Source organism: Mercenaria mercenaria, chromosome 4 (assembly GCF_021730395.1).
Source record: "Mercenaria mercenaria strain notata chromosome 4, MADL_Memer_1, whole genome shotgun sequence".
Taxonomy (NCBI): Eukaryota; Metazoa; Mollusca; class Bivalvia; order Venerida; family Veneridae; genus Mercenaria; species Mercenaria mercenaria.
Genome location: NC_069364.1, coordinates 38,099,222 through 38,114,445, shown reverse-complemented (window position 1 = coordinate 38,114,445; position 15,224 = coordinate 38,099,222). Strand labels below are relative to the sequence as shown.

Sequence of the window (15,224 nt, the reverse complement as noted above, 5' to 3'; positions counted from 1 at the left end):
ACTCATTCAGGTTTTACCTTTTGATCTACTATTACTAACAAATGAATGTAATCTGTTATAAATCTGATATGAATCTGTAGGTGTGCCGCCCCCTTGAAACAGACAACTTTTGAATTATGGATTATCCATAGTGATTTGTGACAATAATCACTCAACAAACCAGCTAGGCATACTGCTGACATTTTAGACTGAAATATAACAGTAGTAATCCAGATCTTTGTATAAAATCTGTTACTTCTTCATCTATAGGCAAATCTTAATGAAACTTTATCACCATTTCTCCACTGGAAATTGAGAATATCTTGAGGAAAAAACTGTAACTTGGCACAAACTTGATGAATGATGATTATGATACATGTAAACCTCCAACACGAAACGCTCCTCCTACCCCAGAAACACATTTCTCATGTTGAGCTTTTGTACTTCACTTCTTAAAGGAAAATCTCAATCAAATTTAAGTTTTCTCCCATTAGAGTGAATAAACCTGCAGTTTTTTTAAAGAGAAAAGTGTCATTTTGAGCGTTTTTGTTGCCGACTTCGGTAAATGTCATTAACTGGTGGAGCAGGTCCTGTGTTAATGTCCTCGTCATCACTCCCTTCATTTTCAGTTATACGTCGTTTCCGACCCGAGGCATACTCTAAGGACAGGAGAGTTCCGGCATCCATTTTAACTGGGGTGTCTAATCCATTCTCTAGCACTGGAACTGTAAATCAGAAACAAATCAACTAGAGCTATCCCCAGAGATGATTCATATACCCACTAAAAGCCTTGTTTGAAAAGTTCATATAACAGTAATACATATAATACTCCATATGAACTTTAAACAAGAGCTCTGCCGAGCAGGGCAATATACGCCTGAAAGGTTATATCAGAGGATGGAAGCAAAATTTAAAGAAAATGCAAAATAAGAGACTAAAGGGCAAGAAACTAAATGAAAAGAAGACTTTTTTTGGTGGGGTTTGTAATGTTGATTGTTGCAGTCTGCAAATCGTCACATCACCATCTGCCTATATTTCAAGTTTCAAGTCAATACCTTTAATAGTTTTTAGGATACCGGTACACTCTGGACATGAAATACGCTGGGCAGATTTGATCTTGCTGTGACCTTGACCTTTGACCTACCACCCTGGTTCATGCACTCTGCACATTGTGTAATCACCACTTACCCACATCTCAAGTTTAGAGTCAATACGGTTAATAAGTTATGCTCCGGACACTAAATATGACAGACAGATTTGACCTTAGAGCTCAATTTGTGACCTTGACCTTAAACCTACATACCCATTTCATGTGCTCTGCACATCGTCTCATCACTACTCATCTACATCATAAGTTTGAAGTCTCTACCTTGAATGGTTAATAACTTATGCACCAGCACAAAATATGACCAGCAGATTTGTGACCTTGAACTTTGTCCTACAGAGCCAGTTCAAGGGCTCTGCACCTCGTCTCATCGCTATCTACCTATATGCCAAGTTTAAAGTCAAAACCTTTAATGGTTATGAAGTTATGCTCCAGACAAGAATTATGATGGATGGACAGACGGACAGACAGATGCACACACAATCACATAATACGTCCCATTTCTTCAAAATGGGCATACAAAAACTACGAACTTCACCTTTTATGTCCAATGTGAAAGATCTGTTACATGGAATTCCTTCCAAGAGATTAAAAGTTATTGTTCCTAAACAACAAAATGTTTACAAGAGGGTCATGATGGCCCTATATCGCTCACCTGAGTAGAGTTGTTTGCTTGAACAAATTTCCTAGCTGAAGCTTTAAGAATAGCAAACTGATGCTAAAATATTAGAAAGTAGGTCAGTAGGTCACATGGTAACTAAAAGTCAGTTTTAAGATCGGTATGCAAAACTGTACATGTCATCCAAATTTCAAGGCTGTATCTAAAACAAGAGGGCCATGATGGCCCTATATCGCTCACCTGTTATCATTGCACTTAAGGACAAGTCTTCAAGGTCAAAAGATCATAATAGAAATCAATCAAAAGAATTATGAGAAAATATAGTTGAAATTTCCTTTAAGTAACTTTAAAAACAAGATTTGAAAACTTTTTGTAGAGGTCCACTAGGCAATGCTACATGTCAAATATCTAAGCTCTTCTGGTTTATTTTTAGAAAATTTTGAAGATTTTTCTATGTACAATCAAGTAACCCCATGGGGCAGGGTCAATTTGACCCCAGGGGTCATGATTTGAATAAACTTTGTAAAAGTCTAATAGGCAATGCTACATGTCAAATATCTAAGATCTAGGCCTTCTGGTTTATTTTTAGAATTTTTTTTTAAGATTTTCCTATGTAAAATCAAGTGACCCCTAGGGCGGAGTCAATTTTGACCCCGGGGGACAAGGTTTGAACAAATTTTGTAGAGGTCCACTAGGCAATGCTACATGTCAAATATCTAGTCTCTAGGCCTTCTAGTTTTTTTTAGAAAATTTTTGAAGATTTTCCTATGTAAAATCAAGTGACCCCTGGGGCTGGGTCAATTTTGACCCAGGGGGTCATGATATGAACAAATTTTGTAGAGGTCCACTAGGTAATGCTACATGTGAAATATCTAAGCTCTAGGCCTTCTGGTTTATTTTTAGAAAACTTTTGAAGATTTTCCTATGTAAAGTCAAGTGACCCCTAGGGCGGGGTCAATTTTGACCCCCGGGTCATAATTTGAACAACTTTAGTAGAGGTCCAATAGGCAATGCTACATGTCAAATATCTAAGCTCTAGGGCTTCTGGTTTTTGAGAAGAAGATTTTTTAAATATTTTCCTATGTAAAATAAAGTGACCCCTGGGGCGGGGTCAATTTTGACCCGGGGGCCATGATTTGAACAAATTTTGTAGAGGTCCACTAGGCAATGCTACATGTGAAATATCTAAGCTCTATGCCTTCTGGTTTATTTTTAGAAATTTTTTGAAGATTTTCCTATGTAAAATCAAGTGACCCCTGGGGCGGGGTCAATTTTGACCCCGGGGTCATGATTTGAACAATTTTAGTAGAGGTCCACTAGGCAATGCTACATGTCAAATATCTAAGCTCTAAGGCTTCTGGTTTTTGAGAAGAAGATTTTTTAAGATTTTCTTATGTAAAATCAAGTGACCCCTGGGGCGGGGTCAATTTTGACCCCGGGGTCATGATTTGAACAAACTTGGTAGAGGTCCACTAGGCAATGCTTCACACCAAATATCTAAGCTCTAGGGCTTCTGGTTTTTGAGAAGAAGATTTTTAAAGTTTTTCCTTTCGGTTGCCATGGCAACCAGTGTTCTGCATGGAATTCAATTCTTTGAACAATTTTGAAAGGGGGCCATCCAAGGAACATCCCTGTGAAGTTTCATCAAAATTGGCCTGTTGGTTTAGGAGGAGATGTTGTTTAAAGGAAAGTGTGGACGGACGTACAACGGACGGACGGACGGACGGACGCCGGACGGTGAGCGATCACAATACCTCACCCTGAGCACTTTGTGCTCAGGTGAGCTAAAAATGTGAAAAGTTAAGAGGGGATAACAACAAGAGCTGTCTGTGACAGTGCCCTCAACTACTTAGGAACTGATGTAAGTATGGGGTCAAAATATTACCAGATTTTTAGAAAAAAAAGAAGGAAAATAGATAAGACAACATGAGATGTCACAGGAGACGGCGCGCTAAACTATTTCCATGCTGGATAGTGAAAATGGGCACATCTGAGGATGCTGGAGCAGTCACTGGAGTGTTTAATGACTTCAAAATGGATGAAGGTATTGGACAATAACAAGAGAGAAAAAGATAAAGTTATCAAACATTAAATAAGTATAATGTTAAGTAAAAATTCATGAATTATTGGCAAACTGCTTCTTAATGGTGCGTTCTTCATGATTCCCCAAAAAGTCAGTAAGAACCCTGTTCTTATTTCGTAATTTTTAACTGACAGGTTTAATTGGAAAGGTCATGATAAGACCACAATCAAGTGATAAAGGCAATTTATTTATCAGACTCATTTATTTTGGTGTACTTTACAGGAATGCAGTGACATACTGATATTATGAAGTGTGAAAATATTTAATTAAACATTTAATTCTTTGCTCAACATAATCCTTTGAAACAAACTGAAAACGGTCCACCATTTTGCTAGACATTTACATCTGTTTTGGCTCCAAATTACAGACAAAATAAATGAGGTAATTCACACTCAGCTTATACCTCTGAAGACACAAATTTGTTTGACAACAGCAATTTCATGGTTAATTAGGAAGGTCAGATTTCTTCACCCCCCACATATTTGCCAATAAGTAGGTAAGACGTTCTGATAACCGGGCTTTGCCCGGTTATAAAGCCCGGTTATCAGAACCTCTTACCTATACATACTGGTGCAAGGGTGATGCACCTTGTGTCATATGATGTGGGTGATGATGTGAAAAAACTATTTAAGTATGAATCAAATCCAATTGTAATAACCGAGATAGAGTAAAACTGCACCAAAACTTTAACCTAAAATTCTAAGTAAAAAGGGGATAATTCATGAAATATTGGTGCAAGATTAATGGCCCTTGTGTTATATGATGTGAGTGATGATGAAGGGCAACTATTTTAAGTCTGCATCAAATCCATTCAGTAATATCAGAGATAGAGTAAAAGTGCACCAATACTTTAACCTGAAATTCGAAGTAAAAAGGGGGCATAATTCACGGAAAACTGGTTCCAGAGTTATGGCCCTTGCATCATATGATGTAGTTTTAAGTACCAGATATTTATTTTAATTGTTGACAGCAAACTGTGGACCGTCCTTCTATATTTCCAGCTCACCCTGAACCTTTGGCGTTGAACGGACAGATGACAAACATCCAGCGATACTAAAAACTCATCATGAGAAGTATGTGCTCAGGTGAGCTAATCAAAAGCTTACCATCAGGAATTTCCAGTTGACTGAAATGATCAAGGAACTTGTCTATGATGACAAACGGACCCTGAAAAACATACAAAATGAAAATCGATCAGTTTGCTCATGAATAATTGTTTAAACTTTTTTTAAAAAAAATACTGTGGTGGATAAAAAAAACCAATCAAGGAATTAATTTACAATTTATTCTCTATTGTAAGCCCTGGCAGCCACTAAAAGAGGCCAAGAAAACAGTGTAAACAAACTTAAGAGAGAACAATACAAGAATGCTACAGACAAAGTTTGGTGATGATCCACGAATCAGTTCATAAGAAGAAGTTGTCTGAATGTTTTAACAACTTTTACCTCTGGCAGCCTTTATAATCCGTCAAGCAGAACCACTTGAATGAACTTAAAACAGTATCTCACAAGGATGCTACAGACCAAGTCTGGTGATGATGCTTCGTTCGTTTGTTGGATTTAACGTCGCAACAACACAATTATAAGTTATATGGTGACTTTCCAGCACTGATGGCGAAGGAAAACTCCGAGTGCCCCTCTGTGCATTATTTCATCGCCTGGGTAGAACCACCGATATTTCGAAAGCTAGATGGATGGCTTCCTCACATGTAGGAATTCAACACACTGAGTGAGACTCCATTGATGAGGGGCAAGTGATCTGAAGTCAACAACCTTAACTACTCTGCCATGGAGGCCAAATTGGTGACGATGCATCCAGTGGTTCATGAGAAGAAGTTGTTTAAAGGTTATTCTATTTTCAGCTCGGGTGGCCCCTAAAATCAGTCCAGTGGAACCATTTGAAAAAATTTGAGAGAAGACCTTTCAAGGATACTACAGGACAAGTTTGGTGATGATTTATCCAGGGGTTCATGAGAACAATTTGTTTAAAGGTGAAAAGCTCACACTAGACCATGGACATAGGCCCATCACACTACTCTGGTTAAGTGAGCTAAAACTTAGTCTAAAAGTTCACAATAATTGAGCAAATGAGACACACATTTACATAAGGAAATGAACAGCTGAACAGGTTTACCTTAAATAGTAAAAAATATATGCAATGACACTTACATGGAAACATTCTGGAGGAGGCATCATCATCATTAAAGCACCAGCTGGTGCTGGAGGAGGGAAAACACCGCCAGGAACCACATGGGCATCTTTCGCTGTATAAATATAAAATTTTGCTTATTTCAACAAAGAATAGAGGATGCAACACTTATAGTGTCCTTGTTTCTTTACTACCTGTACAGTCTTATCACATGAACATAGCACTTAAACTTTTCTATAATTTACATGGCTGCAACATCAAGATAAAACAATTATATAAAGTAATGAACCAAATAACAATATGGCTTTAACCAACTACATCACTGTCCTTGGTATTGCATACTCTTGTACCTGTCCAAGAAAATTTATTGCTACATACATGCTTATTTTGAGAAATGTGTAGCACCAATATCATGGGACAAAGACAAATTTTTCATTGGATAGACAAAGGCAAATTAACTGCCCCAGTTAGCAATTTCAGGGTGCAAAAAGGATGTGGTTGACGTTGAGGAACATCTAATTTAAGTTTATAGCAAATTTATCAAAAATAACAGAGATAAGTGGAAAGTGTAACCAGAAATCTGATGCAGCTGCAGACACAAGTGTGAGTGAGATGTAGTCAAGCTAAATATGAAGTTGTAACTGTATACTTACGAACATTGATTTTAGGTTTAAATGGAAGCCACTGCTCTGTATCAGGTTTCGGATATTCTGGACGTTTCAAGTTTTCATCTTCTTCCATGACAATCTTTGTGACTTTACTAGTGGGTAACTCTACCACCTGCTTTCTGATTAAATCCTGCCAATTTCCCAAACATTTAACAATGTAGATTATGCCATAACTACATTTTTTGCACATTTTGATTCAAATTTTGTTGAACTAGTCAGGTAGCTAGTGTAAAGCACTTTTTACTAAACTGCTAATGTATTTCAATGTAAGTTTTACACTATCTGTGTATTGAAAATGGAAGTTTTATAAAAATCAATTATTTAAGCTGGAAATGTAGTGGCATCCACTTGGCAAAAGCTCCCAGCAATAACCATTGTAACATCTCTAAGTGCTCTCAATTCTTCACATACCATCAAAAATTGATAGAACTGTAATTTAATGTAGATAAGGAATAACAAATTTGGAAGAAGTCTTATATTAATCCCACAGAACAATGAAGATTCATCAAGTGGTTCCTGATTTGTAAAAGTCTTTTATCTATTTTTAGCTCTAGTGGGGCCAAAAGCCACGATTTAACAAGCTGTTCATGAAAAGAAGTTATTTAATGGTATTTCTGTTTTTACCCTCTTGTAGCTCCTGAAACGGGCCAAGTGCCCAAATTTGAACACAACTGGAGGATCTTTATAATGATGCTAAAGTTCAATGAAGATCCATCAAGAAGTTCAAGAGAAGAAATTGTTTAAAGTTTTCTTCTTTTAGCTATAGCTGCCCCTAAAAGGGGCCAAGTGCTCACATTTGAACAATTTTGGGATAAAACAATGATGCTACAGACCAAGTCTGATGAAGATCCATTTAGCAGTTTATGAGAAGTCATTCAGAGGTATTTCTTCTTTTTTCTGTTTGAGTTTTGAGATCCCAACTCCAGATGAAGAATAACATTCTGAATTCTGAGCTAATCACATGTATGCCTTAGTGGTAGTGATGTTGCCTTAGAAATGGTAAGTAAATAATGTTCATATTCTGTGACCTGTAAGGCAAGTATTCACCTCCTGTATGTTCTCATCTATCATTTTTCAAATTTCAGCAAGACAGAACCAGACGAAAGCGTATTTTCCCCAGGTATCTTTTGAACACCCTTCTTACATGTTTGGTTCCATGCATTACTTCCTGCCTCTCTTTTTTTAAACTATTAAACTGTGAAATATTATACATCTACTACAAATAAACTTTTTAGATGAAAAAGTGTAAATTTTACGTACGTGATACCCTAAAGCCTTTAACTCCGACTGACTACAAGGGAAAAGATCTGCATATTTGTATCTATCTATCAACAAAGCTGTGTCTTTACCCTCAAATTCTTGTATCTACAAAGTAAAAATCACTGTTCTGAACACATAAACAATTTATAAAATTAGAGAAGATACATGTAAAGTCGAATATTCATTCAAAAGCAATTAAAAGGAAAATTCAGTCAAAACCAGATTAACTTCAAATAAGGATTTGAAAACATATGACACTGTAAGAACGGAGGATATGAAAACATATGAAAACAATGACACTGTAAGAACGGAGGAAGATCCAACAAGTACTACTGTTTGACCCTCCTTTTCTGTGACAAGGTATTTCCTTGATTTTTCTTTAAATATTACACAAATCCATTAATATCATACATCATTCTTAAGAACTCCAAGGGTCGTAATAAGAAATCTGATTTTCAAAAATATTTTGATTTTGAATTTACCATCAAAATGTTTTTCTGTGGTATTTTCCATTATAAATGTCAACCATTACTGATATTTTAGTCTTTTTAGCTCACCTGTCACTTAGTGACAAGGTGAGCTTTTGTGATCACCCTTCGTCCGTCCGTCCGTGCGTCAACAATTTCTTGTCTGCACGATAGTGGTTTCATTTACGATTTTATTTTAACCAAACTTGCACACAACTTGTATTACCATAAGATCACGGTTCCTTTCTTGAACTGGCCAGATCCCATTATGGGTTACAGAGTTATGGCCCCTGAAAGGGCCAAAATTAGCTGTTTTGACCTGGTCTGCACAATAGCAGCTTTATTTTTGATTTGATTTTTACCAAACTGGCACACAAGTTGAACCACCATAAATCTTGGTTCCTTTCTTGAACTGGCCAGATTCCATTATGGGTTCCAGAGTAATGGCCCCTGAAAGAGCCAAAATTAGCTATTTTGACCTTTTCTGCACAATAGCAGCTTCATTTATGATTTTATTTTAACCAAACTTGCACACAACTTGTATCACCACAAGATCTTGGTTCCTTTATTGAACTGGCCAGATTCCCTTTTGGGTTCCAGAGTTATGGCGCCTGAAAGGGCCAGAATTAGCTATTTTGACCTTGTCTGCACAACAGCAGCTTCATTTACGATTTGAATTTAATCAAACTTGCAAAAAACTTGTGTCACCATAAGATCTCGATTGCTTTCTTGAACCGGCCAGATCCCATAATGGGTTCCAGAGTTATGGCCCCTGAAAGGGCCAAAATTAGCTATTTTGACCTTGTTTGCACAATAGCAGCTTCATTTATGATTTGATTTTAACCAAACTTGCACACAACTTGTATCACCACAAGATCTTGGTTCCTTTCTTGAACTTGTCAGATTTCATCATGGGTTCCAGAGTTATGGCCCCTTAAAGGTCCAAAATTGGCTATTTTGGTTTTTGCAGCCATATAGAGACTTCATTTATGGTTTTATTTGATACAAACTTCCAAAATATCTTCAACAACAATAAATCTTGGATTCCATGACAAATCAGATCCAATCGTAGGTTCCAGAGTTATTTTATATCTGATTACCTCCCCTGATTGTAATCAAAATGGATTTATATCAGTAAGTACTTATAGGACTTATTTGAAATTTCATTATTGACATTAGTTGGACTGAGCCAATCTGTATAGATAACTATGGACTGATTTTATGTCAAATTACCTCCCTTTTTTTCAAATTAAAATGGGTATATCTCCGTAACTAATGAAGATACTGATCTGAAATTTCATTTATGTCAACAGATTTATTTGGCAGATCATTCTTTTGTTCACTTACAATATTTTTTTTTTCAATTACTTCCCTTTTACGTTACTATAAATAGCTTATTTTTAGTAACTTTTTTATTATTGGCCGTAGGGAAAAACCGAGACCACTTTTCTGTGGTACAACATGGATGGTACCTCCAATTTTAGGTGTATTTTGACATACCTGTACCTTGTAAGAATGTATTTTTCTTTTTGGTTAAATTTCTTCCCTTTGTTGTTCCTGTCCTTTGGATTTAGATTTTTTTTCTGAGGACCTTCTTGTCCTCAAGCGCAATGATAACAGGTGAGCGATATAGGGCCATCATGGCCCCCTTGTTTTCTTTTCAAATTCAATTTTATTTGTGAATGGATTGTCGTAAAACTTTCAATATCTTGGCAAAAAAAACAACATTTCCATGAAAACATTCTGAAAAATTTCTAAAACAGTTTGGTTTTTGAAACTGTGATGTTGTCTGAATTTTATAAAGGGAGAATATATTTCTGGCCTTAAAATGGACATTACTAAAGACAGTTTTTGAAATTCAAATAGATCCTATTACCACCCAAATATACCATTGAAATGATGTATATTTTATTTCTAGGTCTTACAAAATAAGGCCACAATTCACCAAAGACCTTGTTATGAATTATGAAGATCAAACAGTAACCATTATTTCAGGCAGGCACCTGCACCAGCTAGATGACTTCCTCATGAATATACTTCAACTGTGAGATTATGTTTTTTCACTTATTTCAACCACTGGCAATGGACACCCCTATCAAAGTGGGATTACATTTTTATCAATTTACTAGTCAGCACAATGTTCATACCTTTTCAATAGCTTGAGATCTACGTTTCTCCACTTTGAGTATACTAGCTAAATCACCAACCTCCGATTCAAAGGCAAGAAAACGACTCCATATATCTCTGTGAAAAGAGTATTATCATATAAACACAGATATCAATATAAACACGATAATTTTCCAAGTAAACTATTTGTAAAAAGATATTCTTTTTTTGCAAGGTAATGGCCAATTGACCCAATGAGACAGCCTGTTTACTGGATTACGGCTGTTCTGTGCCATTGTACTTTCAAAGACCATGTTTTAAGTCAGACAACTGACCAAACAATTGAAAACATTCTTTACAGCTGTTCTCTGTGTTATTTTTGTGCATCTGTTCTGTCAGTTCAAAAGCTGATCCCGCTTCTGTTACAAATTTATATGTTTTGCGTTGTTATTTTTTTCTTTTTCCTTTGAAAATCAAGACACCAATCCTTTTAAATGACAAGATGGATTAACTTTGCAAATTCTTTTCTATTTCTACTGTGATTGTCCCAATCTTTAAAATTACTTACATTGATTTTTCTGGAGGTATTTGACCTGATGACAGCACTCTTTCAAACAGCACTCTTGTATTGTTATCCTCTAAAATGTAGTATAATTTATATAGACAAGAGCATCGCCTTGCGGGTGCTGACGCTCATCTGATTTTTTTTGTGTAATAGAAATATTGTCCTACCCATGATTTTCTAAGTCTAAAAAGGGCCATCATTCTTGCAAAAAGCAGAATAGAGTTATGTTTCTTGATGTACAGTGTCCACTTATGATGGTGAAAAACTGTTGCAAGTTTTAAAGCAATAGCTTTGATAGTTTATAAGAAAAGTTGACTTAAACATAATACTCAACCAAGAAAATGATTTTCTAAGTCCAAAAGGGGCAATAATTATTGCAAAAAGCAGGATGGAGTTATGTTGCTTGCTGTACAGGGTCAGCTTATGATGGTGAACAAGTGTTGCAAGTTTCAAAGCAATAGCTTAGATAATTTAAGAGAAAAAGTTGACCTAAACATAAAACTTAACCAAGAAATCTGATATTTTCTAAGTCCAAAAGGGGCCATAAATCTTGCAAAAAGCAGGATGGAGTTATGTTTCTTGCTGTACAGGGTCAACTTATGATGGTGAACAAGTGTTGCAAGTTTTAAAGCAATAGCTTTGATAGTTTAGGATAAAACTGACCTAAACATAAAACTTAACCAAGAAAACTGATTTTCTGAGTCCAAAAGGGGCAATAAATCTTGCAAAAAGCAAGATGGAGTTATGTTTCTTAATGTACAGGGTCTGCTTATGATGGTGAACAAGTATTCCAAGTTTCAAAGCAATAGCTTTGATAGTTTAGGAGAAAAGTTGACCTAAACATAAAACTTAACCAAGAAATCTGATATTTTCTAAGTACAAAAGGGGCCATAAATCTTGCAAAAAGCAAGATGGAGTTATGTTTCTTGCTATACAGGGTCAGCTTATGATGGTGAACAAGTATTCCAAGTTTCAAAGCAATAGCTTTGATAGTTTAGGAGAAAAGCTGACCTAAACATAAAACTTAACCAGGCAACGCCGACGCCAACGCCGACAACCGCTCAAGTGATGACAATAACTCATCATTTTTTTTCCAAAAATCAGATGAGCTAAAAATAAATACATACATACAGTGCAACATTTGTATAGTTAATACCAGAAAGAAGACAATAACAGTTTTATTCTACTTCAAAAAGACTTTAGCACCTGTGTCAGATCATCTTTTACCTGTGTAATAGATCATCTTGTACATGTGAAACAATTCCTCTTGTATCTGCCTAAAATATTACCTAGTACATGTGTAACACATTATCTAAGTACTCATGTAACAGATCATCTAGTACCAGTGTAAAAGATCATCTACACCAATCAGGAACAAAATCTCCATTTAAGTTATCCGTTTAAAACATTAAATATCAACAAGGTCTTCTGCTTGAGATATTACTATTCAAAGCTTTTAAAGTTTAATCTTAATTTTTATTTCACATTTTGATACATTTCTCTTCTCAACCAAATTAATAATTTAGAATGTAAGAATGGAGATTACTTCATAATTAATCAAAACAGAGGGACTGTTATGGTTCTTAGGTCCTTTTATTTCATAGGAGCAAATGTCATGTTTTGTACAAACAAATGATTCCTGAAAAATATTTTTTGGTGGTAGTATAACAAGATATCAAAGTTTAGACTGCTCTATGAAAATATCTTCCATATCCAAAATGATGTATAAATAGTTGAACATATCAACAGAACTATATAAAATAAATACAATACCATTTAGATGGGACATGAAGTCCACATAGGCTCTGATATAATCTGGAACATCACCAAATTTCTTTAATCCCAGCTCAAATATTTTTAATGCTACTGTCTTTTCCTGTAATTAGAACAAATTGCAAGGAAATCAGTTGATCTGACTGATATTCCCAGATGGTGTTTAGTCACAAGATTAAATGCATGTAGCTTGTTTTAGAAATGTGCAAATTTGAGAAAATTCTGCATGTTCTTGTGACAGAGATAAAGTTCTTGCGATCTTCACTTTGTTTTAACAGTGATATATAATAAAGACTGCAAGTTACAATGAAATACCTTCAGTACTCTTAAATATTTACACCAGACAATAATAAATTATGCTTACTAAGAAAGAGAGAAATAGACAGAGAATAATTCTGTATACATTGAGGAAGGATAACGATTCTTGCACTCACTGCGAAACCTTAACCAAAAAGATGTCTGTCTCTTACTGAGATCAATCCTTATTTGAGGTTTGATGATTACAGGGGCAGTAGTTAAGAAAGTATCATGAAATTGAGAAGCTTAACATAAAACATGAACCAAGAGTATTATCAAATCTGACCACAGAGACCATAACCTTTGAGGAAGATGACCCTAAACCAAAAGATGTCTGCCCCTTATTCTTAGACTATCAATCCTGTGAGATTATTCTATCAATCTTTCTGTGAGGTTTGATGATTACTGGTTAATGTGAAGATGGATAGTAATAGGGACTGTAGTTCAGAAGATATAGTCGAACTGAGACGCTTGCCACAAAACTATGGGTGACGCCAAAGTCAATTTTGCACCCGGTTAGTAAATGTCGATCCTGCATCCGGTTTAGTACAATGAAGTGTTGCTTATTCTCTTATAGTCGAGGAGAACCTCATTCTATTGTTTAACCAGTAAAAGATCATTATAAGGCTTCGTACCTATTAAATTTCATTCAATATCCCATACATAATTTATGAGAACTAGTCCATACAAATTTTATCTAAAAATTATCATTAAAGGCCCAAACTCTGCAAAAAATAACTTGACAGGTGTATGCCTAAAACATGCGCACCTCTTCTTCATAGTAAAGCTTCCTGTGAAGTTTTGACGAGTTCTAGAGAGTGGTTTCCCACGAATAGTCCAGACAAGACAGTCGGGACGGATGGACACATGGATGGACAAGGCAACTATATGCTCCCCTAAATATTCTCAGGATACATAAAAAAGAAATAATATGACTGTGTATTTCTTCACCTGAAATTACAATACCTATAGTTTCAAATTTGTAAAATCAATTAGTATCATTGTTTTGTGTCAAAAGTTGTACCTAATGTTCCATATTAATCTATCAGAAGTAGACAATATCAGTTTACATGTTTATTCCCATCTGCAGCCAGAAATAATGACACCCACTCAAGAAAGAAATTTACAGACCTTACTACAGTAGTACTCCATCAGAGCGGCTGCAACAAATACATGGTAAGTGGAACGTTTATCTTCTCTTGCTAATTTAAACACCTGCCTCGCAGACTTTATACCTTCAGCTCTCCTAGCAAACTTCATATACTGTATATACACCTGCAAAAAACATCACCAAATAAAAACATGATTTCCCAATACAATGTAAATAGGTTATGCTCAACTTAATAATTTTCTGAATTTCTGGAAATTCTTTCATACCTTTACAAGCAAGTTTTTAACAACTTATAAAAAGTTGCCAATGTAACAAGGACTAAAACCACTAATAATCATAGTTTTCCCATGTGTTCTATTGTTCTCATACTTGTGTATGTTACCTAAATATGTAAATGTGATGTTAGTTTGTATTATATTTACATACAGTCCCATTTATACAAACTAAATCACCACCATAATATACCAGACCAGTTACGGCAAAGCGCCTAGTAGTACAAAAGAGCATGCACATGCCACAGCAAGTCCACTAACCCAATAAAAGATTTATATACGTGCCCGAATTGTACCACATATTCGTACTGGTTCAACATTTGCATATATACTCAAATCTCTGTTTTCTCGTCTCAGAAATCTCTGTTTTCATGTCTCACAAATCAGTTGTGATATTTTAGTCTTTTTAACTGATTGGGACCAGAGAAACTATATTTTCTCTCTTTGAAAGTTAACTGGATCTCGGGGATACATTGAATCTATAGTTTGCATTAAGGGATATACAGTCGAATATCGTTACCTCGATATCGGTTAGCTCGAAACTCCAGATAACACGATGTGTTTTAGTCGGTCCTGATTTTTCCCTAATTATTTTAATGTAATTATTTATCAATACCTCGATATGATTAGCTCGATGAGATTTTTCAGTCCCGTCAACTTACCTGTACTGTTTTTACACCTGGTTTTGTCGATATCACAGCTTGTTAAAAAATATCCATGCTATTTGTAAAGTGTGAAATTAAACCTGTTGTTGTCCAGTGATGTATTAAT

General features: G+C 35.5%; 1 protein-coding gene across 1 annotated transcript in view; it reads right to left on the bottom strand.

The window, feature by feature from the left end:
- The window catches only part of LOC123552817 (cleavage stimulation factor subunit 3-like), a 135,898-nt gene that overhangs the window by 88,467 nt on the left and 32,207 nt on the right, over nucleotides 1-15,224 (bottom strand). The window contains exons 13-21 of the mRNA XM_053540940.1: nucleotides 14,202-14,345; nucleotides 12,774-12,876; nucleotides 11,004-11,073; nucleotides 10,477-10,573; nucleotides 7,863-7,967; nucleotides 6,588-6,732; nucleotides 5,955-6,049; nucleotides 4,893-4,953; nucleotides 580-704 (exon numbers count right to left, since the gene is read on the bottom strand). Coding sequence (XP_053396915.1) covers nucleotides 580-704; nucleotides 4,893-4,953; nucleotides 5,955-6,049; nucleotides 6,588-6,732; nucleotides 7,863-7,967; nucleotides 10,477-10,573; nucleotides 11,004-11,073; nucleotides 12,774-12,876; nucleotides 14,202-14,345 — 945 coding nt within the window. The remainder of the gene's footprint in view (nucleotides 1-579; nucleotides 705-4,892; nucleotides 4,954-5,954; nucleotides 6,050-6,587; nucleotides 6,733-7,862; nucleotides 7,968-10,476; nucleotides 10,574-11,003; nucleotides 11,074-12,773; nucleotides 12,877-14,201; nucleotides 14,346-15,224) is intronic.